General features: G+C 41.8%; 1 protein-coding gene across 1 annotated transcript in view; it reads left to right on the top strand.

The window, feature by feature from the left end:
• CNTN2 (contactin 2) overlaps positions 1–27,507 on the top strand; it is a 211,473-nt gene that overhangs the window by 55,805 nt on the left and 128,161 nt on the right. The window contains exons 2-3 of the mRNA XM_082245194.1: positions 9,131–9,189; positions 14,809–14,953. Of these exons, the coding sequence (XP_082101320.1) occupies positions 9,138–9,189; positions 14,809–14,953 (197 nt within the window). The 5' untranslated portion in view covers positions 9,131–9,137. The remainder of the gene's footprint in view (positions 1–9,130; positions 9,190–14,808; positions 14,954–27,507) is intronic.

The raw sequence follows: 27,507 nt of genomic DNA, 5'->3' as shown, positions 1-27,507 counted from the left end.
CAGTCCACCAATCCCAAGAGATAACAAGTCATATCTGGGCCACGTAATGAAAATCCGCCTATTCAATTGCCCTGCTCCAAAGTCTCCCACAGTCACTCAAAGATCAAAGGAGTGCAGCCAAAGCAGGCATTTTCCCAGAAGGTTTACTGCCAGATGATCCCTGGATCCTGGGACAGACCTCTGCACACCCGGAAAGCGCACCACCCTTCCCTTGCTGAGGATGACATCAGATCGGAGCCTGGCAACAGGGGCAACAGCAAGAAGGCTGTTGGTCCTGGTGAAGACCTGAATAGACCTGGTGGGGGGTGGGGGTTGGGGTTGATCAGGGGTCGGGCTGCCCTCGTCTTTCTATCGGTGACCCAGCTTATTAGGGTATCCCCCAAAAACATTTAAAATCTTTTGGAAGCTAAATTGTAGCTAATGAGGTAGCAAAAGTTTAAATGTGTTATATATTTACAGTTTTATGTATCTTTGGTCCAAATATCTGTAATGGTGCCTGTGCTAATTGGAAGTCAAAGGCTTGATGTTACCCAGCCCATTGCCCGGATTATAAAGGTTCATGGTCAGATTAAGGAGCGAGCCCAAGCGCTAACCAGTCAACCATTACAGATATTTGGACCTAAAGGTTGTTTATACATCCATCAAAGGGAACTGGCTGCTACTACTCCAAATGACAGCTCAATATCTGTTCTTGGGTCAGAAGATGCCACTACATGTCACATTATAGTGCTCAGGCACACAGCTGGTCACATTCCCTATGTTCTCAGCTGCATAACAGCTGGGGGAAGAGCAGCAACAGTACACTGAGCTACCCAGTTAAAGGCTCTGCAGGGAGGGTGTGTCAGGACAAGTCTGATCATTGGATCAGAGCAGGCCAAGTTCCCAGCTTTATATGTGCGGACTGCATTGTCCACGTACGAGTAACGTAGGAGCAGGATATTCTGGATAAGAAGCAGAGGAGAGGTCTGATCCACCCATTTAAAGGGATCACAGGCGTTGGGGGTCCTTGTGACCTGCCATAATCTGGTAAGAGGCAACGTGTGGCACACCCCAGCACCTGGAGCACTATAGATCTAAACAATCAAGTTTACACAAGCACTCCTTTGTTGCATGAATTGCTCAGGATTACCAAATATATTAGAGACACTTTAATCACATTTGTTAGAGCACTGTAAATCTAATGTTGATATAATTTAAAGGTATATATCACTTGTGATTTAATTTATTTGTGGATGCACTATGAAGCACTTTTCCTGATTTGCAATAATCTTTGCACAAGTAAAGGTTAGCACTTGCACCTTAATTTACTAAGTTGATGCACTAGTAAGCACTTTGATTTGCAATAATTATTTATTTATTTTTTTTGCACCAAGTACAGTACAGCACGTGCACTTTTACTATAATATTGATTATATAATTTTATTGGATTTTTATGAAAATAATTTAGTATTTGTATTTAGCACTATAAAAGATTACCAGCGCCTTTTTACCAATTATATATACACATAAAATAATACAGGTTATATACTGTATCTATTGGTTGTTATTTTCTACAGCTTATTTATATGTTATAGATAGCGATAACTTTATTATGCACATATTAATATTTAAAACGGATCTGTTTTATGCAAAGACATACTTCCTGAGACTCTGGGGTTTATTTACTAAAGCTGGAGAGTTAAAAATCCGGCTCACCTCTGCATAGCAACCAATCAGCTTCCAGGTTTTATTTCCAAAGCTTTATTGAACAAACTGAGGTTAGAAGCTGATTGGTTTCTATATAGAAGTGAGCCTGATTTTGCACTCTCCTGCTTTAGTAAATAAACCTCAATGTCTGTACAGACTCTATGGCAACATACAGACTAGACAATATCCGCCACACAGGCAGCATCAACTCACCAAAAACACTCAGAAGTGGAATCCAGTGTAACTTATTCCAGACTGGCACATTACAAAATATGTCTTTCTAGAAGGTGAAAAGACTTCTGACTAATACCTCCTTTTTTTCTAAAAGTTAATTCACTTAAACAATATGAAATAGAAACTAACCTAACTAACGTGAGCGACGTGAAGCACAGAGCCTGGAAATGTCTATTTATTGGCTAACACAACTAACACACAAATGGGGTGTGGGGGGGTTATCACAGGAACATACTAAAACAGAATAAATGTAAACAGTGTTGTAGTAGCATAACAAATGTAAGGGGTTGATTTACTAAAACTGAAGAGTGCAAAATCTAGTGCAGCTGTGAATGGTAACCAATCAGCTTCCAACTTCAGCTTGTTCAATTAGGTTTTGAGTAAATTAACCCCTAAGGCCCCTTTCACACAGGCATTCCATTTGTCCATTTTTCCTCCGTCCATTGACCGATGAAAAACGGACACCCATGTATTCCTATGGGCAAGCGGATGTTAGCGGATAATCATTTGTTGACATCTGCTGACATCTGCTTTTGTTAACAGCTGTTTTTTGAAATGGAAGAAAGCCCTATTATTCTTCTGTTTAAAAAACGAAAGCAGACCTAAATGGATATCAACAGAGAAACGGTCCGTTTTTGCATCTGTTGCTAGGAGCCGGCACCCGCTGGGGTCCTAACAACCGATGACTCATCAGCTGTCAACAAGGTTCCCAGCTGACAGCTGAATATAAAAACAATTGCCGGCAATAAAAAACTTGTGGAAAAAACAGCATCGGGATCCCCCCATCCATACTAGGCCCTTCAGGTCTGGTATGAATTTTAAAAAGAACCCTACGCCAAAATGTAAAAAAAAAAAAAACAGCATGGGGGTCTCCCCCAAAATCCATACAAGACCCTTATCTGAGCATGCAGCTCGGCAGGTCAGGCTATGCCTCCCCCAAAGCACCTCTAGCCATGTTGATGGGGACATGGGCCTCTTCCCCACAACCCTGGCCAGTGGTTGTGAGGGTCTGCAGCCAGGGGGCTTATTGGAATCAGAAAGTCCCTTTTAACAAGGAGGCTCCCAGATCACGCCCCCCCCCCATGTGAATGAATATGGGGAAGAGGCCCTTGTCCCCATCAAAATGGGGACAAGGTGCTTTGGAGTGGCCTGTGACCTGGTATGGTTCAAGAGGGTGGGGGCTCATCCCTCCCCTTTCCTGAAATGCAGGGCTGCATGCTCGGATAAGGGTCTAGTATGGATTTTGGGGAGGACCCTTAAAATCTATACCAGACCCAAAGGGGGGGGGGGGGGGCAAGCTGTTTATTCCACAAGTTTGTTATTGCCAGCATTTTTTTTTTCTTTACATTCCTCTGTCAGCCAGGTACCCTCATTGGTTCCTAAGGACGTGGCCCGCTTCTTAGCAACCAGCTATCCTTCAAAAATAATTCAGATCGGTCAATTAATTTTCGACTGATTTGAACTCTTTATAGTTTTATATATTAGAAATTCGTTAGAAAATGGATGTAAAAAAACAGATGTACACAAAAAATTTAAAAACTTAGGTCCACATCCGTTTTTCAAAAAAGTGAAGGAACGGATGAAGAAAACAGAATGTGAAAGGAGTTTTAGTGTGTAGGGTATTGTCTAAATGCAATGTACTTACCTTTAAATTATTATGAATTCAAAAAGATGCTGCCACAGAGACCAAGTTCAGTCTGTCAGCTAAACTCAGTCTAGATACCATTGTTGCAGGTTAATTCGGTTGGTCGCTGGCTGGTTGGTAAGTAGTGACTGGAAATCTCCTTGCTTTTTTGGTATATACCATTTTTGTTAAACTCCTTTCACACTCCTTTCACTCTAAATTGTAGTAAGCCTAAATAGTCAAGGTCAGTACAAGGAAACAGTCCATTTCAGAATCAGTATGAGTTACTCAGGGACTTCCCCCGAGACTCTATCCATCTGCAATACACATAATAGATGCTTACAGTAATGCTAACAGTGTTTCATATTTAGTATAGCTGAATTCCAAGCACAAAGACTAATATTTAAAGTGGAAATTTAGGGGAAAAGAACTGGCAAACAGATATGTTCAGTGTGATGTACAATTTCAGCAATGCTGAGATGAATGAACTCCCTCACATTTTTGTAAATATTTTATTATATCTTTTCATGTGACAACACGGCAGAAATGACACTTTGCTACAATGTAAAGTAGTGAGTGTACAACTTGTATAACAGTGTAAATTTGCTGTTTTCTTAAAATAACTCAACACAGTCATTAATGTCTAAACCGCTGGCAACAAAAATTAGTACGCCCCTAAGTGAAAATGTCCAAAATGGGCTCGACTAGCCATTTCCCCTCCCCAGTGTCATGTGACTCGTTAGTGTTACAAGGTCTCAGGTGTAAATTGGGAGCAGGTGTGTTAAATTTGCTGTTATCACTCTCACTCTCTCATACTGGTCACTGGGAGTTTAACATGGCACCTCATGACAAAGAACTCTCTGAGGATCTGAAAAAAAGAATTGTTGCTCTACATAAAGATGGCCTAGGCTATAAGAAGATTGCTAAGACCCTGAAACTGAGTTTTAGCATGGTGGTCAGGACCATACAGTGGTTTAACAGGACAGGTCCCAATCAGAACAGGCCTCAGCATGGTCGACCAAAGAAGTGGAGTTCACGTGTTGAAGGGGTGGGGGGTCAGCCTGTCAGTGCTTAGACCATACGCTTAATGGTCTGCATAGCTGTCGTCCCAGAAGGAAGCCTCTTCTAAAAATGATGCACAAGAAAACCCGCAAACTGTTGGCTGAAGACAAGCAGACTAAGGACATGGATTACTGGAACCATGTCCTGTGGTCTGATGAGACCAAGATAAACGTATTTGGTTCAGATAATGTCAAGCGTGTGTGGCAGCAACCAGGCGAGGAGTACAAAGACAAGTTTGTCTTGCCTTCAGTCAAGCATGGTGGTGGGAGTGTCATGGTCTGGGGCTGCATGAGTGCTGCCAGCACTGGGGAGCTACAGTTCATTGAGGGAACTATGAATGCCAACATATACTGTGACAAACCGAAGCAGAGCATGATCCCCTCCCTTCGGAGACTGGCCCGCAGGGCAGTATTCCAACATGATAACAACCCCAAACACACCTCCAAGATGACCACTGCCTTGCTAAAGAAGCTGAGGGTAAAGGTGATGGACTGGTCAAGCAGGTCTCCAGACATAAACCCTATTGAGCATCAGTGTGGCATCCTCAAATGGAAGGTGGAGGAGCGCAAGGTTTCTAACATCCACCAGCTCCATGATGGAGGAGTGGAAGAGGACTCCAGTGGCAACCTCCAGTGGTGAACTCCATGCCCAAGAGGGTTAAGGCAGTGCTGGAAAATAATGGTGGCCACACAAAATATTGACAATTTGGGCCCAATTTGGACAATTTCACTTAGGGGTGTACTCACTTTTGTTGCCAGCAGTTTAGACATTATTGGCTGTGTGTTGAGTTATTTTGAGGGTACAGCAAATTTACACTGTTTTACAAGCTGTACACTCACTACTTTACATTGTAGCAAAGTGTAATTTCTTCAGTATTGTCACATGAAAAGACATAATAAAATATTTACCAAAATGTGAGGGGTGTACTCACTTTTGTGAGATACTGTATATATGGATGGTCTATGCCTATCTATTTACTTTTGTATAAAACTTATATGTTACTATTACATTTATAGAAAACTAGATTGTGCAATGATCTTCCCCTGAAGAAGAAATTCTATCAGATTTTGAAACATGTTAGGATGCTTTTGTGACCGATGACTTGGTTTGGCCTCTCATCTCATGAGACCAACCCTATGTTCCAGACCATGACAATTTCTTATGTATGATGTATGGTATTGTGTCTTCAATTGTACCCTTGTTTTTATACCACAGTCTGGTGATATGATTAACTATTTTATTCTATTATATTTTTAAATAACATTTTTTGATTTTATATACTTCCTACCTTTTCTACTATTAATATCTGGTTGACCTATGCATAAAAAATCCCCATTGGGCTTTCTTTCCTTTGTTTCTTAATACAAAACCCCCCTTAAACTTACAGGCAAAAAATTCTACAGAGGAGGTAGGGGCTGTGCTTTGTATTTGTTGTCTGCTTTATAAAATTGAAAAGCCACCCTACTCCTGAGGCTACTAGCTTGGCACTCAGCATGTGAGCTGGTGTTAGCATAGCAGTGGCCACAGTGGGACAGAAGCCCACCCATCTAGTATTGCTTTAGGGAGGGTTTTTTTTTTTTTTTTTTTAACAGATCGGAACACTGCTAGACTTTGTAATAATAGCTTTTTATTTAGACCGAGCAGGTGCAAAGCCAAATTTATCTTAATACCTATATTTAGCTTTTATCACCTGATGGAACAGTTCTGTAAATAAGATTTAAAATCAGAAGGGAACTACCTGACACTTTTCAATCTTTGATAATATCACTTGATACTCCTCTCTTTGCATGTGATAAGTGATATCATAGCATAACCACTTAAGGACTGGAAGGTTTTACCCCCTTAATGACCAGTCCATTTTTTGCGATACGGCAGTGCATTACTTTAACCTTCCTAGCGGTATTCCCGAGTGTGGCTCGGGGTTCATTTTCAGTACCAAAAGCGGTAACCCCTAGCCACAGTCGGGATTACCCCAGAATGATAATCACCTTCCCCTGCGATCCCCCGCCGTCTTCCCCAGCCTTCCTCCCGCTGTCCTCTCACTCTGTGCTCGGCCGATGCCAGCACCTTTTTCCGGTTCCCTTCCCTGCGAGCGTCACGTCGCAAGGTGGGTTGAACCGGCAGGGGATTAAAAAAAATAAATAAAAAAATGATGCAGTATAATCTGTTAGGATTACAACTCTGTATCATGCCATTTCACCTAGAGGCTTTTCCAGTGCCCTGTTGTACTTTTTGCGGTACTTTGTGCCCAGAAAATTGATAACGTCCATGGTATCCAAAAAGCGTTCTTTTAGCTCAAAAATGCCTTTGGACAAACTGGAAAACAGCAACAGTGTATCGGAATTACTTGAAGAACTGAGCGATAGCGATTCGTGGGAAAATTCGTGTACAATGTAAATCAGGTACTAAAAGTGACAACAGCGATGATTCTGCGACTGAGCTTAGCGATGTGCGAACTTGGGGCTCTATTGACTGTGATACGGATCAGGCAGCGCCCCCGAGCACAGATTCTCCCTCATAATGAAATATCTCCACTTCAAAAACAATGAAGAATTTGATGAAATTTATTATTATTACATTATAATTTATGATTTCATGTTTCAAACTTTATCATACCCGGGATGTCTACTAGACTCTTGTTTGGACATATTGAAGTGAGTTATTCTTAAGAATTACAGGCCTAAAATATAAACCAAATTTCCATGCAAAACAATGTACCGCTTTTAGCACAGAAATTCTGACATAATCAGACCGCCACTGACGCTGTACCTAAATAAAATTAATGTCCTTTTCTTCCTGCAAATAGAGCTTTTTTTTTGGTGGTTTTTATTTTTTGCGCTATAAAAAAAAAAAAGTGATAATTCTAAAAAAAAGCAAGATTTTTTACTTTCTGCCATAAAACATTCCCAATAAAAAAAAATTAAAAATCAAATGTTTTCATCAGTTGAGGCCAATATGTATTCTGCTACATATTTTTGGTAAAAAAAAATCCCAATAAGTGTATATTGATTGGTTTGCGCAAAAGTTATCGCGTCTACAAACTAGGGGAAAGATTTATGTAATTTTTATTTTTTTAATAGTAATGGCGGCGATCTGCGATTTTTAGCAGGGCTGCAAAATTGGGGCAGACGGATTGGACACCTAACTGACATTTTTGAGGGCACCAGTGACATTAATACAGGAATCAGTGCTAAAAATATTCACTGTTACTATACTAATGACACTGGCAGGGAAGGGATTAACACCAGGGGCAATCAAAGGGTTAAATGTGAGCCTAGGGCAGTGAAGGCGAACCTTGACACCCCAGATGTTTTGTAAAACGACATTTTCCATGACGCTCATGCTTCCTGCAGTGTATTTGAGCATCATGGGAAATATAGTTCCAAAACATCTGGGGTGCCAAGGTTCACCATCACTGGCCTAAGGGATGCTTTCTAACTGTGGGGGGGATTTACTCACTGGATTAACACAGAGACCTGTGTTCCTAAATAGGAGGAACACAGGATCCCCGTGTTCATCGCTGACAGCGGTCTGTCTTGTTTACGTCAGCAGACCGCCATTCTGTCTCCATGGGGAGAGATTGCGGGTGCCCAACAGACATTGCGTCCGCCGGACCCACTGATTGGCTCCCCCTCTAGCCAATCGGCGCAAGTGCGCGTGCCCACTATCTGCTACACGAAGCGAAGTACAGGTATGTTGTTTCGCGTAAAAGAGCTGACCTGCCACAGTAAAATTACGGTGGCTGATCAGCAAGTGGTTAAAGATTATGTGAAGGCAAAGTAACAAAAGAACGTAGACCTATTGAATTGGGTAAACTAAGAGGCAAATGATGTTGATTTGATGTTAATAAATGTTGAGTTATGCTCTTAGGGGCTAGGAATATGCATGCATCCTACAGAACAGCTGGGGGAGTCAGTGGCAGAGTGGGATTTGGGTGTTCTCCAGTTTCTACAGCTAGCAAAATCCTTTTTTGTATTAAAAGAAGTATAGGCTCAAGAGAGAGACATCATTTTGCAACTTTATAATCATGACAGATTTATTTGGGTCCTGAGCAACCTAGAGGACTGGGAGGAACCAAACACAACTTCAGGGAGAGAGTGCAGGGGGGATCTGCATTTATGCCATCTGTAGAAGTGATCAGGCAGTTTAGCATCCGCCGTGATCACTTGTACATTGTAAGCTGCTGCTGATGAAATTTAAAACAGGTTCATGATTGCTGTTTTAAGCTAGTTTTGCCATACCATGTGATACACACGTTAATATAAACATAATTTCACTTAATTATACTACCCAAAATGTAGATCAGTCAAGCAACTAGTATTTAAAGAAAGGGCCACAGTAAAGGTTTTGTTTAACAATATAAAGTCAGTTTAATATCTTATCCATTTATAAACATTGCTGTACTGCCAAACATTTTAATAAATCTGTTTCTGATGTGATTTTTCTTTGTATTTATATCTGCCCCTTTTTTTCATGCTTTCTTTCTCCTATGAACTGACCGCTCTTCATTCTTTTCTTGCGCAGAATTACCATGCTGCATTCTTCTGCTTACTTCCTGTGTTTCCTTCTTTTTCCCTATGCTGGTAAGTAAGCATCTTCCTTCCATTCCTATTGTCAATACCTTTTTCTTTGGTGTCACTGAATTTCATATTTTACTTTATGGATTTTCCACAACTTTAAAAAAAACTACCACTTAATTCCTAAATTTTTCTGCATAGTTTGATTATAATTATTTTGCCATTGTCTCCTTTAGAATTGAACTATATAAAGCTCTACTAACTTGAAAAGTAAAGTCACTTTTGTTGAGAAAAAAATATTCCCCTCTTGATGATCTAATGTATGTACATTGCAAGGATTTTAACAAACTTTGATGCAGAGTCCTAACTTTTGTTGTTCCTAAGATATAGCTGTTTGTTTGTCTGTGTCTATGGGAGTGATTTTGTAATTATCAATCAGCTGCTGGACCTGCAGGGCTCAAATGGGGTAAATTGCAGGGTATGCATCCCTTTAGATGTGATTTCCCTTTGAAAATATCTCACCAAAAATGATCTTTCTGTTGCAGGGGGTGCTTAAAATTGAATTTGTATCTTGGCGTTCTTTACACCAATGTTTCTCAACTCCAGTCCTCAAGTACCCCCAACAGAGTATGAAGTAACACCACTACAAAGGGTTAATTTGGCAAGAGAAGGAAGAGGAGTATAGTTGCTAAGAGTAACCAAGCACAAGTTCAAGACAGAAAAGCAACTAGTCGTTAGGCGTGGTACCTGGGAAGGTGATAGGTCCTCTGGTAGTGAGAGGGGTCATTACTTTTGCTCCCTCCCTAGCTGTCGGTATCCAATAGCAACTGCATCTGAGCCTGCATTACAGGTCATGTTTTCAGGCTTTCCATTATTTTGCACAGATGATTTGATCAGTTTCACTGCCTTAGTAATTACCACAGCCGTTTTATCCTAGGGAAATTCTAAAAACATGACCTGTTGGGGGTACTTGAGGACTGGAGTTGAGAAACATTGCTGTACACCATATGTGATGTACAGAACGCCTCCAGGTAGCCATATTTCATTGCATTTTGCAGTAAAATACAATGTTGCAGATTGAAAGGAAAGGTACTGTCATTTTTAATAACATTCAATTACAATAATACTTGTGTCGCAATTGTATATACTAACTTATTTATTTATTTATTTTTTTATTTGCTAATTTTTTACTTCACAAAATGGCGGTACCCTTTAAACCTTTTACCTTTCTGGTGCCACCCCCTCCACCATTGTTGTGACAAGGCAGTCAAATGCCAAAAACAAGCTCAGGTTGCATTAACGTCTTTGAAATTACATTTGCTGCCACAGTCCATTTCTGGTTCCTGTTCACCAATCTCACCTGAATAAAGTTCACCCAGAAGCACACAGTTCTAAGCATCTGCGGGTTCAGAGCTCTAATGTCTCTGTCTCTAGAACTTTTTTTACATTCATGCTGTGCATCATATATAAAAGATTAGTATTTAAGGACAGGGGAATAAAGCAGGGATCTCAGAAAAGATGTCAAAAAAATATTTTCAGCAAGCATTGAAGCCTGGAACACATAGGAAAATCAACAATCATGGGTTAGTTGGCTTCTTATCCACGTTTATCCTTCAAAAGAATAACACAAATACTTCCCTCACAGGGGTACAGCAATTTGCAGCATCAATTGTGGGCAGGGTCATCTTTGCCCTGTACACGGGGGTACCTGATCACACTGAGCATGCTCATCAATGCCCAGGACTAGGTGAAGACTGAAAAATCTAACATTAAGGCAGTTCCCTGAATTAGAGATGAGTTACTTCACTGTGCGCAGTAATTAAAGTACAGAGTTCCTCTGAAAAGTGTATTGTCCCAGTTCACTACACATTGTTACTTAGTAGATATTGCATTAGTAGGGATGTACTGAGCCTGCGCCGACTCCACTAGCCAGCATACCTCTCAGTAACAGTAATAGAAAAATAGTAAAAAAAAGATCTCTGTAATGTGGGCTCAGATGCAAGTGCCATTGGATACCGACCGCTAGGGAGGGAGCCAGGTAACGACCCCTCTCGCTACAAGAGGACCTACCACCTTCCCAGGTACCACGCCTAACAACTGGTTGCTTTGTGTCTTGAACTTGTGCTTGATTACTCTTAGCAAATACACTCTTCTTCCTTCTCTTGCCAAATTAACCCTTTTGTGGTGTTACTTCAACTTCAGACCAGGCTCAGAACAGTTAATGTACCTTTACTGAACAAGCTGCAGCATAACAGTTCAATATGAACAACGTCCCTCTTCCTAAACTATCTACAGTAGTGTGGCTGCCCAGGCATACCTCCATGAGGTGAAAGTTCATATAGGCATTCTCTATGACTTTAATGTCTCTGAAAATCCTGGTGCCTCCACAGCGCAGCAGCCCCAGTACTTCAAGCTGTGAATGGGAACCAAACCAACAAAGAAGCATCCTGGACCTTAGTCAGCTTTTTATGGCACAGGTGGGCCGGCTATAAGCAAAAAGCCCTGGGACTGAGCTTACAACACTTAACCCTTTCCTCTGGCCTGGGCCAGCCGCTCACTCACTAAAATAAACAGTTTTTAACCTGCCTACACACTGACATTCCCTCAACATACATACCGTGAGCCTCACATTTATTCAAGTACCTGGTACTTTTAGCCAGGTGCAAAATGTGGTGTACAAGTAACCGCACATCCTGCCCATTCACCCCCTAGGCAGACTCCAGACCAGAGTCTCCCACTTTTCAGGCTGTCTATCCACCAGTAGACAGGTGCTTACTATATACTGTGTTTTTGTGTTTGAGGTTGTATTGTAATACTGGTACTGTGTCACTTTAAACATTCTGGCTAATTGCTGCAGGGGTCAGGTCATTTGCATAACTTCTTCCTCTGCAGGTGTTTCATATGCTGTGTCCTTGGGTCTAATCATCTGCAGAGGACCAACACTAGAGAGAAAGTCCAATGGGAATTTGTGAGGACCAATTGTTGTTAGGTGACTGCTCTTCTTCATTATTACCTCCCTCCAATGGGCCTGTTCTTCAACAATCCACATTCTTTGGACTTTTGTTGCTGTAAACATTTTCAGAAAGAAACTTTGTTTAAGTGAAAAAGTTGTCTGTGACGCTTACTGAACAAAATGAGCAAGTCAAGAACTAGTGTAACCTTGGTGTATCAGAAGAGCATTCAATTGGGAGTTAAAGCTATTTAAACCTTCGGGTTAAGCAGCCTTGTATTGCTGAAGAACATTTGGGGTGGTTAACCTAGCACACACTCATTTACCTTTTAAGTTTGGGACATATAACAATTAGCAGCCATCCTTGATAGGAAGTGGGTGATTGTGGTGGTCGATGAGATCCCTGGTCAGTGAAAGAACAGGTGCACTTTATGTCCCTCACCTTGTGGATTCCCTCCATGTTAGAGCATGCTGTGGTCTAGGGATGACCTGCAAGGTCACAAGAGCAAGGTCTTGTGTTAGTAGAAGTGTGGTATCTTCCTGTGAAGACGTCCTATAATGCAAAGTGAATCCAGTGAACAAAATATATCTACTGTCACAAGACATGTGACAAGTGAGTACACAAGTGGCTGGTGAGGAATGGGTCATTTTCAGCATCACACTCCTAAATAGCACGGTTCGGGGGAATAAAGTGATTTATGCCTTGGGAACCAAAGTATGGAGAATTAACTTAATGGCTTATGGTTCATCTAAGGGTGAACTCCCTTTCCTAGAAAAACTTGGGGTGGTCAGCAGGATACATCAAGTATCTAGTTAAACTTTTATCAGCTTCTTAAAAGTCCTGGAAAGTGAACATGTGATCAAGCAGGAGAGAGTGACCAGAGAAAGATATGTGATGTCAGATGATGTGATCAATTTTGATTGGCTGTTGCAACATACAGTAGCAGTTTACATAAAAGGTGTTAGTGCAGAAGAGTCCTGCCTGCCACGTGCTTCTGTTTACATGCTGGAGGCTATGTCACAAAAGCCAAGCAGATGTTGCCCTGTAAAGTGCTGGTGGAGGTCAAGCTTCGTATGCTGGATACCGGAGGTCCTTACAAGATCAAAGGTGGACTGGCGCACACACAATTGGGAGAGACTGACCTGTTCCATGTCATTTGTGTCAACTGCTGGAGGTTTTCTGTGGCCTTCTAATAATAGATTCAAATAGCATTGACCCCCAAACGTGCCACATCCCTAGTCATACAAAGAGCTTGTTTGCACAAAGTGTGAATGGGATTTTTCAGGCAAAAACAATCCAAATAAGACAACGACAGTTTATTATACAAATATTTATGTAGCACCCTTCTAGTCAGGTGCTAGGTAGTTTTGGCTCTGTCTGCTTATCAGGAGAGCAACAGGCACAACCTATGTGCACTCTGCTTATCAGGGAGCAAGACTCGTAGTTAGGTCTGCTCAGTGTGCCCAGTGTGTATTCATCTGGTCTCAGGGAGTGTCCCCAGCAAGTCCAAAAGGGAGGCACGTTGGATGCTGGAGGAAACCTGACCAATGGTACACAGGCTTTTGGTACTGTCCCAGTGGGTTACATAGTTACATAGTTACATAGTTAGTGAGGTTGAAAAAAGACATCATTCCATCCAGTTCAACCTATGATGTGTGTGTGTTTGCTTTTAACCGTACATTGTGTACCCCTGTATGTTGTGGTCTCCAAGGTGCCCATCTAATAGTTTTTTGAAACTATCAATGCTCCCAGCTGATACAGTTGGCAGAGACAAGGTTGCATTATGGGACAGAGTATAAAAAGCCAGGGGCACATGAGGCAGAGGTCTTTGGCGGGAAGTGTATATTAAACTCTTCTCTGAGCATGAAGCTCCTGATTTAAGTCATGTCTCTGCACATCCTGATTGCCAGATTATTGTGCTCTCTCAAGTCGACATCTTGCTCCTTTGCACACCTGCAGTGGTTTTTATCGTCAGCACCAATCCTTAGCAACTTTTGGCTTGTTCCTCGGCTACACATCCACTCAATCCCAACCTGCAACTGCTTTTTAACAACCTCTGTTTTTTTTTTTTTTTGCTGGCTATACTTCTGCTTTATCGCTACCTGTTATGTCTTCTACCAAACCACGGCTTCCTCACCTCCTGGTGGAGCAATCCTGAGGAACGTGACCTGGCAATAGCATGCAGTGAAATCCATCCCCACCATCAAGAGCTCTGGTGAAGACTGGTTAGTGCTTAGGCCCCACGCCTCGGGTGAGCCCGTCTCATCCACCAGACTGGCCTACTTGTTTACTTATCCTGCTGGCTAGTAGGAACCTTGCTACTGGTCTCTGAGCCTGATCCCAACTGTGACTTACTGACAGCCAACACGTCCATGTATGAAGGCTGTTTTGTGCCCGTGCCCGGCCTTCTACCTTAGAGCTTCTATTGGCTATGGAGTCTGCTCCTGCTCACAATATTTGTGTGTGGCATATGTTTTAATCTTTATTTTTTTAAATAAATAACCAGCTGTTGGGGGTTTTGTCTAAGAAAACAATTGCTCCTGAAGATGTGACTACATGCAATGCAGACTGCCAAGTGTCACCCGAATGTAAAAATGACACAAAAAATGTGTACATTTGCTTTGAAAAAGCTGGTATGATATGATGAATCAATTTTACCAATTTCTTGTCATAAATAAAATACATTCTAACCTAATTAGTTCTTTAAATTTGAACTAGTATTTTTCCCTTTCAGCCTTACTATCTACCAAAGGACCAGTTGAGGGATATGGTCCAGTATTTGAGGAACAGCCCCAGAACACATTGTTTCCAGAAGGTTCAGCTGAAGAGCAAGTAACCCTCTCATGTCGTACTCGAGCCATTCCCCCGGCCAGTTACAGGTATAGTTAAATCTATGTATCCACATCTCTATCTGAGATATAACATTTTGGAGACCTTAGAGTATACCAATGTGTTTTGTAACCATATGATAGGAACAAGAATTAGTAATATATCACACTATAAAGTATGGAAAACTGTTCACATTCATAAGAACAAACAGTAGCTATACATTTTCTTTTTACTGCATGAATTAGCTGAATTTATTGCATGCACCTTAAAGTGGTTGTAAACCCCATTCATGAAATTTGACCTAGGCACATATATTTGTAGTGTTAACTTATCTCTTTCCAAAGCTCTATATGCCATGTCCTTCTACTGCTCCGTTCCTCTATCATCAGCATAACTTCTGACAAGCTCTCCAACACACGAGATAAAAGCAGCTGAAAATTTGTGTCAGGGAAGGTGCTTACAGATAGATAAGCAGAGGGCTTGTCTATTCAGATTGCAGCTCTGCAAGTTTCTTTGTTCCTCTGCCTATGTGAAAGGGAGGTGTGCCTTTCCTCCAATTAGCTCACACACAAACTTCACACCCACTGCTGAATTAGGAAACAAGATTTTTAACACAAGCTGCACTTTCTAAAGAGTGTAGAAAGCTGAAGACAGCAGATATACATGTAAAACGTGTGTAGGAGGATTTGTTTAATCTCTGTGTAGGATCTGAGGCTGTTCACTTCACTAGGTATATGTAAGAGTTTACATCCACTTTAGGTTTATGAATTATGCAGTATTTTGAGGTAAAAGTCGATTTAGAAAGATTATTAATCCTTTTTAAGTGCACCTTGGTCCAACAAACACCTTCCCAGTCAGTTGTTGTAAGTGACAAACACAGCCTGGCCAACTTGGTGATGTCAAAACCTCTCCACTCTCCTCTTCCTTCCTGTCAGTGCTGCTCTCTGGAGATGGACAGTATTTAGACGCCTGCATGGTCTTTATGGCTACTCTTGCTTTGTGGGGCATTTTTTAGATACAGGTACATTTTAACCACTTTAAGACCGGAAGGATTTGCCCCCTTACTGATCAGGCCCCATTTTGCGATTCGGCACTGTGTTATTTTAATAGACAATTGCACGGTCATACGACGCTGTACCCAAATAAAATTGATGAATTTTTTCCCCCACAAATAGAGCTTTATTTTGATGGTATTTGGTCACCTGTGTGATTTTAATTTTTTGCGCTATAAACAAAAAAAAGAGCGACAATTTTGAAAAAAAAAAAAAAAAAAACAATATTTTTCACTTTCTGCTATATGACATTCTCAAAAAAAAAAAAATGAAAAATCATAATTTTTTAACATTTTAGGCCAATTTCTGCTACATACTTTTGGTAAAAAATTGCAATAAGCATATTTTGATTGGTTTGCGCAAAAGTTATCGCGCCTACTAACTACGAGAAAGATTTGTCATTTTTATTGTTTTTTTTTACTAGTAATGGCAGCAATCTGCAATTTGCGACATTGCGGGTACCAGTGACACTATTACAGTAATCAGTACTAAAAATATGCACTGTTACTGTAATAATGACATTGGCAGGGAAGGGGTTAACATTATGGGTGATCAAGGGGTAAATGTGAGTCTAGGGGAGTGATTCTAACTGTGGGGGGGGGGGCGTGACTTCTGAAATTATCATAGAGACATGTGATCCTATATATAGGGATTGACCGATTATCGGCAACAACGATATGTCGGGGGCCGATATGCACTTTCCCCGATATATGAGAATCGGCCCCTGAGGTTACCGATATTGCCGATATTTCGGGAAAGTGCTCGTACCGGAGTGATGCCTGCAGCTAGAGGCATCACCCCAGTACCGGCGTCCATAGCCGATGGTTGGCTGTCTTGTAATGAAAACCGATGTGGCTGAGAAGGAGGGGACGTCCCCCCCCCTCCTGCCACCTTCCGCGGCTCGCCTGGGTCTCCCGTCCCACCGGGAGACCCAGGCATCCTACTTGCACGACAGCGGAAGACCCGATCAAAGCCGCATTCGGCTCTGATCGGGTCTCCATGTAAAAACCCAGAAATGATGTCATGACATCACTTCCGGGTACTCGGCGCCAAATTCAAAAAAATGACAGCATTCAAAACAGCCAAACTTGGCGTTTTTAATGCTTTTAAGTGCAAAGGAGGGGTTTGGGGTCTTTTAGACCCCCAGATCCCTCCACAAGAGTACCTGAAAAAAAATAAATAAATAAAAAAAAAATGTTTTTAAATGTCCGAAAATATCGCCAGATATCGGCTGATACTGATATGCAAAGACCAAAATGTCGGTATCGGCAATAAAAAAACAATATCAGTCGATCACTAATCCTATATAGAAGGATCACAGGGGCTCTATGATCATTCCAGGGAGAAGAACGGTCAGCTGTGTTTACAACAGCTGACCGTTCTTCTCTCTCAGCGGGGAATGATCGCGGGTGTCAGGCGGCAATCGGACCACCTGCCCGCTGCATCGGCTTCCCCGCTGACGAGCGGGAGCAGGGGCGGGAGGGCGCCGCCGGCGGCGCGCGCTTGCCCCCTAGCCTCCCAAGAGCGAGCGCTGTACATGTACGGCGTTTTGCCTGGGAGCGGCTGCCTGCCGCAGTATAAATGCAGCGGGCGGTCGTAAAGCGGTTAATCCTTAAAGCATGTATAAACCCAAGAACACAAAATATAATTATTGTATGTTATCTGTCATTAGATTTTCTTTTTTAAGACTTTTTTTCTCTTTATTTGTACCTGATGACCCTGTCAGTAACATTTACTGGCCTAGAATGACAACACTCACTTACTGTACTGTATTTTTGGAGATGCAGCTATGATACCCTAGAGGTAAAACATCTTCCCTCTAAATTTATATTGCATGAAACAGATGAACTTACTGCACACAATAAATTGTTGACTTTTTTTTTTTTATATTTCTTTATTGTTTTTTCCAAATTTTATATGACAACATCCATTCTACCCAAGTACATTTATGGGCTCATTATAAAACCAAACTTACATTACATTCTAAACCATAAACATTTCTATACCCGTCCCCCCTTCCCCCCCTCCTCCCCCCCCCCCAACCCCTAGTCACCACTTCCTCTTAAAGCTATGTAGTCCCCTGTTCCTTTAAAAGCTTTCCATTCCTCCCAGATGTCCACCCCCCTTTCCTGTTCTTCCTCTCCACTCCTCAGGTCTTCCAAATTTCTCGTTCTTTACACTCTTCTAATCCAATCCCCCCCTCGAGGGGGCTTCATCTTTCTGCCATTTTAAGGGAATTAAGCCTTTAGCTGCTTTTAGGAAATTAGGAATTAGTGTCTTTTTGTATTGTTTCACTGAGTTCCTTGTTCCGTGAAATAAACATATCCATGGGTCTTCTGGGATGTCTATATTTACTATTTTTTAAATTAAGTTTATCACTTCTCTCCAATATTTTTTGATTTTTGGGCATTCCCACCAAATATGGGCCATTGTTCCCACTTCCCAACATCCCCGCCAACAATGATGCGTACTCCCGGGTTTAAACCTACTTACTTTATCTGGTATATTATACCATTTAGAAATACATTTATTGTTCATCTCTGCGGTAATAATATCTACCGCGGAACAGTGAACTAACTTTAAGCCTTTTTCTAAATTAAAATCTTCTCCTCGTGCCCCTAATTCCCTTTCCCATTTTATTATGAAGGGCGGTACTGCCGGCTCTCTCGTTCCCATCAAGATTTTGTATACATTTGAGATGTTATTCTTTATCTTATCTGACACACAGATTTGTTCGAATGGTAATAGTTCTTTTACCTCTCTTAATGGTTGAGGCAATGAAGTAACAAAATGCCTCAGCTGGCAGTATCACCATTCATCCACCCTCCAATTTGTTTTTTCCTGTAATTCTAGTAAAGTGATAATTTTTTGATTAATTACTATATCCTTTAATCGTGCATCTACTTCTCCAAACCAATTCCCATGTATCTTCCCTTCTCCTGGCGGGGAAAATGTTGTGTCTCGTAAAGGGATAAGCAGTGAATTATATTTCCAATTTTCTTCTTTATGTATTAGATCCCATATTTTCAGTGCTTGACGTGTAATTATATGTGTTTTTGAATTTAATTCTCTATACTGTGGTGGTATCCAAATAATTTTTCCTAATTGTGCGCCACTCATCGTGCATTCTATTTTCACCCAGCTTTTATCGCTTTTTTCTTTACCCCATTCCAACACCCATGAAAGTACTGAGGTTTGGTAATATTTTTTAAAATCTGGGATCGCTAGGCCCCCTTGTATTTTACTTTTAGTTAGTACTGCATATTGTATTCTAGGTTTTTTGTTTTTCCAGATAAACCTTGTTACGATCTACTTCATTTTTTTTAAGAATACCTGAGGTATTGGGATTGGGATCATTTGAAATGTATATGATATCTTTGGGAGTATAGCCATTTTTACTATATTTATTCTTCCCATCCATGACAGGGACCGATTTGTTAGTTTATTTATTTCAGTTTTTATTTCATTTAAGATTGAGATATAATTTACCTTATACATTTTCTCAGGATTTGATGTTAATTTAATTCCTAGATATCCTAATTCTGATTTTCTCCATATAAAGGGAAACTATCTTTTTAGGTCCTCTTCCTCCTTTTTACTCATCTTAATACTCAAGATCTCTGATTTTGTTGGATTAATTTTTAGATTAGATAGGTCTCCATAGTATTTCAAAATTTTCATCAAATTTGGCAGAGTAATTCTTGGGTTGGAGACGTAGAGCAAGACATCGTCTGCAAAGGCCGCGACTTTATGCTCTACCTCCCCAACCCTTATTCCTCCAATATCCGGACATCCCCTTATTGTTGCCAAAAGGGGTTCCAGGGACAGGACGAATAGCATTGGTGAGAGTGGACACCCCTGTCTCGTTCCATTATACATTTCAAATGGTTCTGACAATGTTCAATTTACTTTTACTCTTGCTGTGGGATGCCTGTATATTGTTCTTATCCAGGCCATCATTCTTGGTCCTATTTCCAGCTCTTCCAGGGTTTTTATCATGAACTCCCAGTTAACCCTGTTGAATGCTTTTTCAGCATCTATTGACAGTATCAAACCTGGGTGTTCATTTTTTATCATCTGTTGTAAGAGGATGGACCTTACCCCATTGTCTCTTCCCTGTCTCCCTGGGATGAATCTTACCTGGTCACAGTGCACCCAATCTGTCATTAACCCCTTCAACCTTGTTGCTAAGATTTTTGTGAACAACTTTGTATCAGCATTAAGGAGTGAGATTGGCCTGTAACTCGAGCACAATGTTGGATCCTTCTCTTCTTTCAATATAACAGTGATAGATGCTAAGAGGGCTTCTTTACTCATCTCAAATTTTGACCCCAATCCATTCAAGTATCCTTTAATTTTAGGAATTAGTATCTCTCCGAATCTTTTATAATAGCCTATTGTAAACCCATCCGGGCCTGGGCTCTTACCTGCTGTGGTGTCTTTTATAGCACTTCCTATCTCTTCTTCTGTAATCAGGGCTTCTAAGTGTGTTAATTTCTCCTCTTCTACTTTAGTCAAGCTCGCTTCTTTCAGGTATTCCTCGATTTTTCCTACTCTATTTGGCTCCTTTGCCTGTTTATCCTCTCCTCTCACTGCATAAAGATTGCCATAATAGCTCTGAAATTCTTTCGCAATCTCTGTCTTTGAATGGACTATATCTCCATTTTTGGTCTTTATTTTATCTATAAAATTTACTGATTTCTTCTTTCTGAGGACTCTTGCCAAATATTTTCCGATTTTATTACTTTTTAAGTACTTCTCTTTAGTTATTCTATTGAACTCCTGTCTAGTTTCATGATCCAGTAGCTCTTTTAATTCCTCCCTTTTTGCCTCTAATAAATGAGTTAATTATATTTCCTGAGTTTTCTTATGCTTTTGTTCTAGTTCAAAGATCTCCCTTATTAATCTATCTCTATTTTTAGTTTTTTCCTTTTTTCTTTGTGCGCCCTTTGCGATTAACACCCCCGGATATAAGCTTTGTGGGCCTCCCATACAATATCTTTTGACGTTTCCTCAGTTTCGTTGATTTGGAAATATAATTCCAATTCTTTCTCAATTTCCTTCCCCCATATTTTGTCCCTTATAAGTTCCTCGTTAATTCTCCATGAGCTCCTTTTAGGTTGGCCTCCTGGAAGCCTCATCTTCAAAGTGACGGGGGCGTGATCCGGCCAGGTCCTGACCTCTATCTTCGTTTCAATAACCCTCTCTATCCACCTATGTTCAATCATCATATAATCGATTCTTGAGTATGTCCCGTGGACAGAGGAGCAGAAAGTAAAATCCCTTTCTTTTGGGTGACATATTCTCCATATGTCAGATAGTTGACACTGGAATAATTTTTTCTTTAGACTCTTTATCTGGGAGTTTTTGCTCCTCTGAACACGTGAAGTGCTATCCTCTTCTGGATTGAGACATAGGTTCAGGTCCCCGGCTAAGATCACTCCCCCCTTCTTGAAGTTCATTAGTTGTCCCAGTACCTTCCCCAATTAGTCTGCCGAGTTGTCATTGGGGCAATATATATTAACAAGGGTTACTTCCTCTTCATAGAGTTTCCCCTTCAAAAAGAGGAATCTCCCCTCTGGGTCCGTTAATCTTTCTTCTAAGGAGAACCTTAATCCTTTAGCCAACCCGATAGCCACCCCCTTAGATTTTTTTTAAGGGTGAGGGAGGGGCCTGATCATGGCGCCAGCTAGGTGTGGCTGGTGAACGCTGGGAGCGTCCCATCCAGAGGAGAACCGCTCTAAGGGAATGTGCAACTAAACCCTGCGCCCCCCCTCCCCTTCGGGATTGGTTACCTGTTTTTGTTCCCCTTGTCCTCGCTGGCTCATTACGGATGGAGAGTGGCCGGAGCGGAGGAGAGTGCAGCCAGGGAGCCGAGCCGTAAGACGCCAGAGGGTCACGTGCCCCCGGCAGGAAGCCGGAGACTGGCGTACACTGCTCGGCATACAGCACAGAACAGAGAGCAGGGAGTGGAGGAGAGCAAAGGGGACACCATCCTGCTGAGTCTCGAGAGGAGTCGGGAGAGAGATCCCAGGGAGGGGAAGTCTAGAGGAGGTGAGAGGGGTAAAACCACCCCCCATACACATTAACTTAAGGAAAACTTAACATCAGTAGTCTGCAAAATTTTGGAGGGGATGATAAGGGACCACATACAAGACTTTAGTAATGAAAACGGTATTATAAGTAGTAATCAGCATGGATTCATGAAAAATCGTTCGTGCCAAACCAATCTATTAACCTTCTACGATGAAGTGAGCTGCCACCTAGATAAAGGTAAGCCTGTGGATGTGGTGTATCTGGACTTTGCAAAGGCCTTTGACACCAACAGAATACTGGGATGTATAAAAAAGGGGATTCACTCCAGAAATAAAGAGATTATTCTCCCGCTCTACAAGACTCTGGTCCGGCCACATCTGGAGTATGCTGTCCAGTTCTGGGCACCGGTCCTCAGGAAGGATGTGCTGGAACTGGAGAAAGTCCAGAGAAGGGCAACAAAAATAATTAGGGGAATGGAGGACATCAGCTATGAGGAAAGACTACAAGCACTGAACCTATTCTCTCTGGAGAAGAGACGATTGAGGGGGGATATGATATCAATGTACAAATACTGTACTGGCGACCCTAGCATAAGGAACTAACTATTCAGAGAAAGGAGATACAATAAGACACGTGGCCACTCACTAAAACTTGAGGAAAGGCGGTTTAACCTTAAAGTGCTTAAGGGGTTCTTCACTGTAAGAGCGGTAAGGATGTGGAATTCTCTTCCACAAGCAGTCGTATCAGCGGGGAGCATTGATAGTTTCAAAAAACTATTGGATGGACACCTTAAAGACCACAACATACAGGGGTATACAATGTACGGTTAAAAGCAAACACACACACACATCATAGGTTGAACTGGATGGACTCATGTCTTTTTTCAACCTCACTAACTATGTAACTATGTAACTATGAAAAAATCCTATCTGTAAAATGTGATAGCCCAGGGATGAACCAGGTGGACTTAAAATGAAGGATGTATGGACTTAAAAAGTGATAGTACATCATATGTGGAAAAGCAGAGAGTCAAAAATAAAGGGGACACTCATCTAAGTGTCTAATAATACCCCAAGACTGGTTCTAGGTAGAGGACCTGGTTTTTCTCCTTTTTTTTTTTTTAAAGAAAAAGGCTATTTCCTGCGCTATTACAAAACATAATTTGCTGTCCAAATACCTATACTCTGGGTCCGTTGTGAATGTGACTTTGACGTTGAATTTAATATATATCAAGAGGACTTAAAGGAAGGAATAAATGAGACAGGAAGTTAAAAGGGGAAAAGAAAAGTAAATAGCCAAAAATAAACGAGACATCCATCTAAGAGTCTTATAAACATCTGTTGAACACAAGAGGCTCTAGTTCCTTTTTTCTTTTTTTATTAGTGCCTTTTTTCTTTCTGCTGGTCTTTGTTCAGAGAGAGCGGAGGGGAGGTTGACTCTTACCCTATTTCTGGGCGAATTGTCTGGGTTTCTACTCTGAATGTGGTAGTGGAGAGCCAATGCAGCAAGGTTACTGAAGGATCTCTTCCTGGAGCTATTGTGGCTAGACCAAGGAAGGGTATATTGCCATTTAGTAATCTAACTCTCCCACTACACCACCTCTACCCCCCCCCTTCTCTCCCAGGATAAGCACTGACACATCAACACCTGTAAGCAGCAACTCAACATAAACCTGATAAAGCTTCTAGGATCCTCCACCTCCTTATTTGTTCTTCTTTTTTTTCACATTTACTGGATTCATAATGAGGAATAAACCAGCAAAAGAGGGAGGTGGGAAAACTGCAAAAATCAGTGCAAGCCCAGGGACAATAAAAAATACATGACCCTAATGACAGCTCGAATGGTATAAGACAAACAGGGACTAAACCAAAACAGACCCAGGAAGGCAATAAAAAATCTCCAAGTCAAAAAATCTCAGAAGCAAGTAAATTAAGTAGCCCTGATGGGACAAAGGACAGTATGCAGATGGAAAGAGAGATGGAGGAAGAGCAGGGAGTCAAAGACTATCCCCCCACAAAATCTGAAATGGCGGAAATGTTCGCCAAACTGGAACATACCATGAAAACGGGGATGGCAACTTTGCATGGGGACCTAGGGCAAATCTTAACAAGAGTGGAGGAAACTGAAGGCACACTAAACAAACACACAAAGGAAATTAAACAAGTAAAAGAACAAATGAAGAAGCTGCGAAAAGTTCAAAGGGATATGCTCTATAAAATAGAAGATCAAGAAAATAGAGATAGGAGAAAAAAACTTAAGAATCCGGGGTCTCCCTGAGGGGGAAGGAGAGGGGAGACTGGAAGGAATGATTGAATCCGTGTTTAATCCACTCTTGGGGAGAGCTGAAACAGAAAAGATAGAGCTGGAAAGAATCCATAGGATTAGAAAAATCACCAAAGTCACCAAAAAATGCAAGAGACGTGATTGTAAGGTTCCACAGGTATGAAGTGAGAAAACAGATCTGGGAGAAATTGAGGAGCAGACCACCCCTGAAATATGAGGGAGAAGAGATTCAAGTGTTTGCGGATATATCACAGGAAACTTTAAATAGAAAAAGGATTCTCAAACCCCTGGTGATAATACTAAGACAGCGGGATATTCAGTATTTCTGGGGATTTCCAGCCTGTCTGGGTGTCAGAAAAGAGGAGAAAACAATAAAGTTAAGATGTCCAGAAGAACTAAAGGACTTCTGCGATAACTTGAATCTACCAATGGGGGAAATACCTGAATGGGCAGAGATAGAATGGGAAAAGATGGAGGAAGAAGAAGATAACCAGTGGCAGGAGGTGCCGAAGAATAGGACAATCTAATGGGAAAAATAGGGGACTATGTGGATGTCTAGGGGGGAGGAAAGGGGAGGCCGGAGCGGGTTTTTTTTTTTGTCCTTCTGGATGTGGCTCCCGGGGAGCCAAGTTGCATCTTCCCCCCCCCCACAAATAGTGGAGGGGAGAGGAGTGCCAGGCGACCATGGCCAGAGCTCAACCTCAGGGATAAAGGTCGAACCAAGAGGGCAGGAAGAGATTTGACTAGGTGACCCTGACAGATGAGGGAACACAACCCGATAAGGGATCTCAGGAAGGGGGGGAGGAGAGGGAGGGGAGGGAAGGGGAAAGTAGGAAAAAGTCACAGGAAAAAGTAGTCAATTTAGGGTCTGGACAGAGCCCCCTCCTGGGTCTACCCGTCTACCCTGATGTGTTCTATGTCCAAGAAACTAGACGCTGTCTGTATCAAAATTGTGATAAGGGAACAGGAGGAAGAGGGAATGAGTGGGAGAAAGAGGAAGATGGTAACATTATAGAAAACCAGAAAGATAAATGACAGTAGTAAAATTTGTTACATATAACGTCAGGGGACTGAACTCACCAGAAAAACTATATAAAATGTTGAGGGAAGTTAAACATCTAGCAGCAGATATAATTGTCCTACAGGAAACTCATATTACCCATGCATCGAACATCTGGTTATTCTCACAAAATCACCCCACATGGTATTATGCAGACTCGTTTAAAAAAAAATCTAAGGGGGGTGGCTATCGGGTTGTTGACTTTTTAACGACGAAAAAGTCAGTTCAGAAAGATTAATAATCACTTCAGCTCTTTCACCCCTACCAGAAAAATGTTTACATTTCTGCTTTGTGGGGTTTTTATTCAGTGATAACTTCGTTTACTACAGCATCTACAAACTATGGGATATACAGTATACTGGATGTTTTAATTATTTATTTTTTTCATACTAGTAATGGCAGCGATCAGCAACTTATAGCGGAACTGCAATATCGCAGCGGACAATCGGACACTTACTGACACTTTTGACACTTTACGGGAACCAGTGACACTAATACATCGATTAGTGCTAAAAATATGCACTGTCACTGTACTAATGACACCGGCTGGGAAAGGGTTAAACATCTAGAGCAATATAAGGGTTAACTGTTTGCCTAGCCAGTGTTTGTGTTTACTATGTGTGCTGCTTTTACTAGAGGAATAGATGGATTTTAGTCCCTGCTTTGCAGGAACACAAAATCCATCCCTTCCCCCCTGTCAGAACGAAACTCTGGCTTGTTTATATAGGTAGAGCTTGGTTCTAAGTCTCTGCCTGATGATCATCAGGTGCCAGTGGACATCTAGTGCGCCGCACCCACAGATCGGCTTCTGCTGTAAATTATTACAGCAGAAGCGGCCCACCGGCAGCACGCACATGCTTCTCCAGGCGGAAGTTACATAGTTAGTGAGGTTGAAAAAAGACATCAGTCCATCCAGTTCAACCTATGATGTGAGTGGAAGTGCAAGATCACATGTATATATACAGGGTTGTGGTGGTAGGGCTGAGCTGTGCTCTGTGTGTCTATGCAAGGGGCTTGCTATGGGGGCACCTGGCGGGGGGGAGCTAGGAGTGCTGATGAGGGATCTGAGAAGAGGAGGATCAGGGCTGATCTGTGCAAAACATAGTTACATAGTTACATAGTTAGTGAGGTTGAAAAAAGACATCAGTCCATCCAGTTCAACCTATGATGTGTATGTGTGTTTGCTGTTAACCGTACATTGTATACCCCTGTATGTTGTGGTCTTTAAGGTGCCCATCTAATAGTTTTTTGAAACTATCAATGCTCCCTGCTGATACGGCTGCTTGCGGAAGAGAATTCCACATCCTTACTGCTTTTACAGTGACGAACCCCCTGCGTATTTTAAGGTTAAACCCCCTTTCCTCTAGTTTTAGTGAGTGGCCAAGTGTCTTATTGTATTCCCTTTCTCTGAATAGGTTTTTCCATATGCTAGGGTTGCCAGTACAATATTTGTACATTGATATCATATCCCCCCTTAATCGTCTCTTCTCCAGAGAGAATAGGTTCAGTGCTTGTAGTCTTTCCTCATAGCTGATGTCCTCCATTCCCCTAATTATTTTTGTTGCCCTTCTCTGGACTTTCTCCAGTTCCAGCACATCCTTCCTGAGGACCGGTGCCCAGAACTGGACAGCATACTCCAGATGTGGCCGGACCAGAGTCTTGTAGAGAGGGAGAATAATCTCTTTATTTCTGGAGTGAATCCCCTTTTTTATACATCCCAGTATTCTGTTGGCTTTGCTTGCAGCGGCTTGGCATTGCATGCCACTGCCAAGCCTGTTGTCTACCAGTACCCCCAGGTCCTTTTTCATCCTAGACTCACCCAGAGGTTCCCCCCCCCCCTAATGAGTAGCTTGCTTTCTGGTTTCTGGCACCCAAGTGCATTACTTTACATTTTTCAACATTAAACCTCATCTGCCATGTAGTTGCCCACCCCATTATTTTGTTCAGGTCCGCTTGTAAGGTTTCCACATCCTGCCCAGAAGATATTGGCATGCTTAGTTTAGTATCATCCGCAAATACCGAGATTTTGCTCGCTATCCCCTCCTCTAAATCATTTATGAATAAATTAAGCAGTATTGGCCCCAGGACAGAACCCTGGGGGACCCCGCTTTCCACACCCGCCCAATCTGAGTACTCCCCATTAATCACCACCCTTTGCAACCTCCCCCGGAGC

This window comes from Pelophylax lessonae, assembly GCF_965119305.1.
Source record: "Pelophylax lessonae genome assembly, chromosome: 2".
Taxonomy (NCBI): domain Eukaryota; kingdom Metazoa; phylum Chordata; class Amphibia; order Anura; family Ranidae; genus Pelophylax; species Pelophylax lessonae.
The sequence above is the reverse complement of the archived record's forward strand: the minus strand, read 5'-3'. Positions and strand labels throughout refer to the sequence as shown.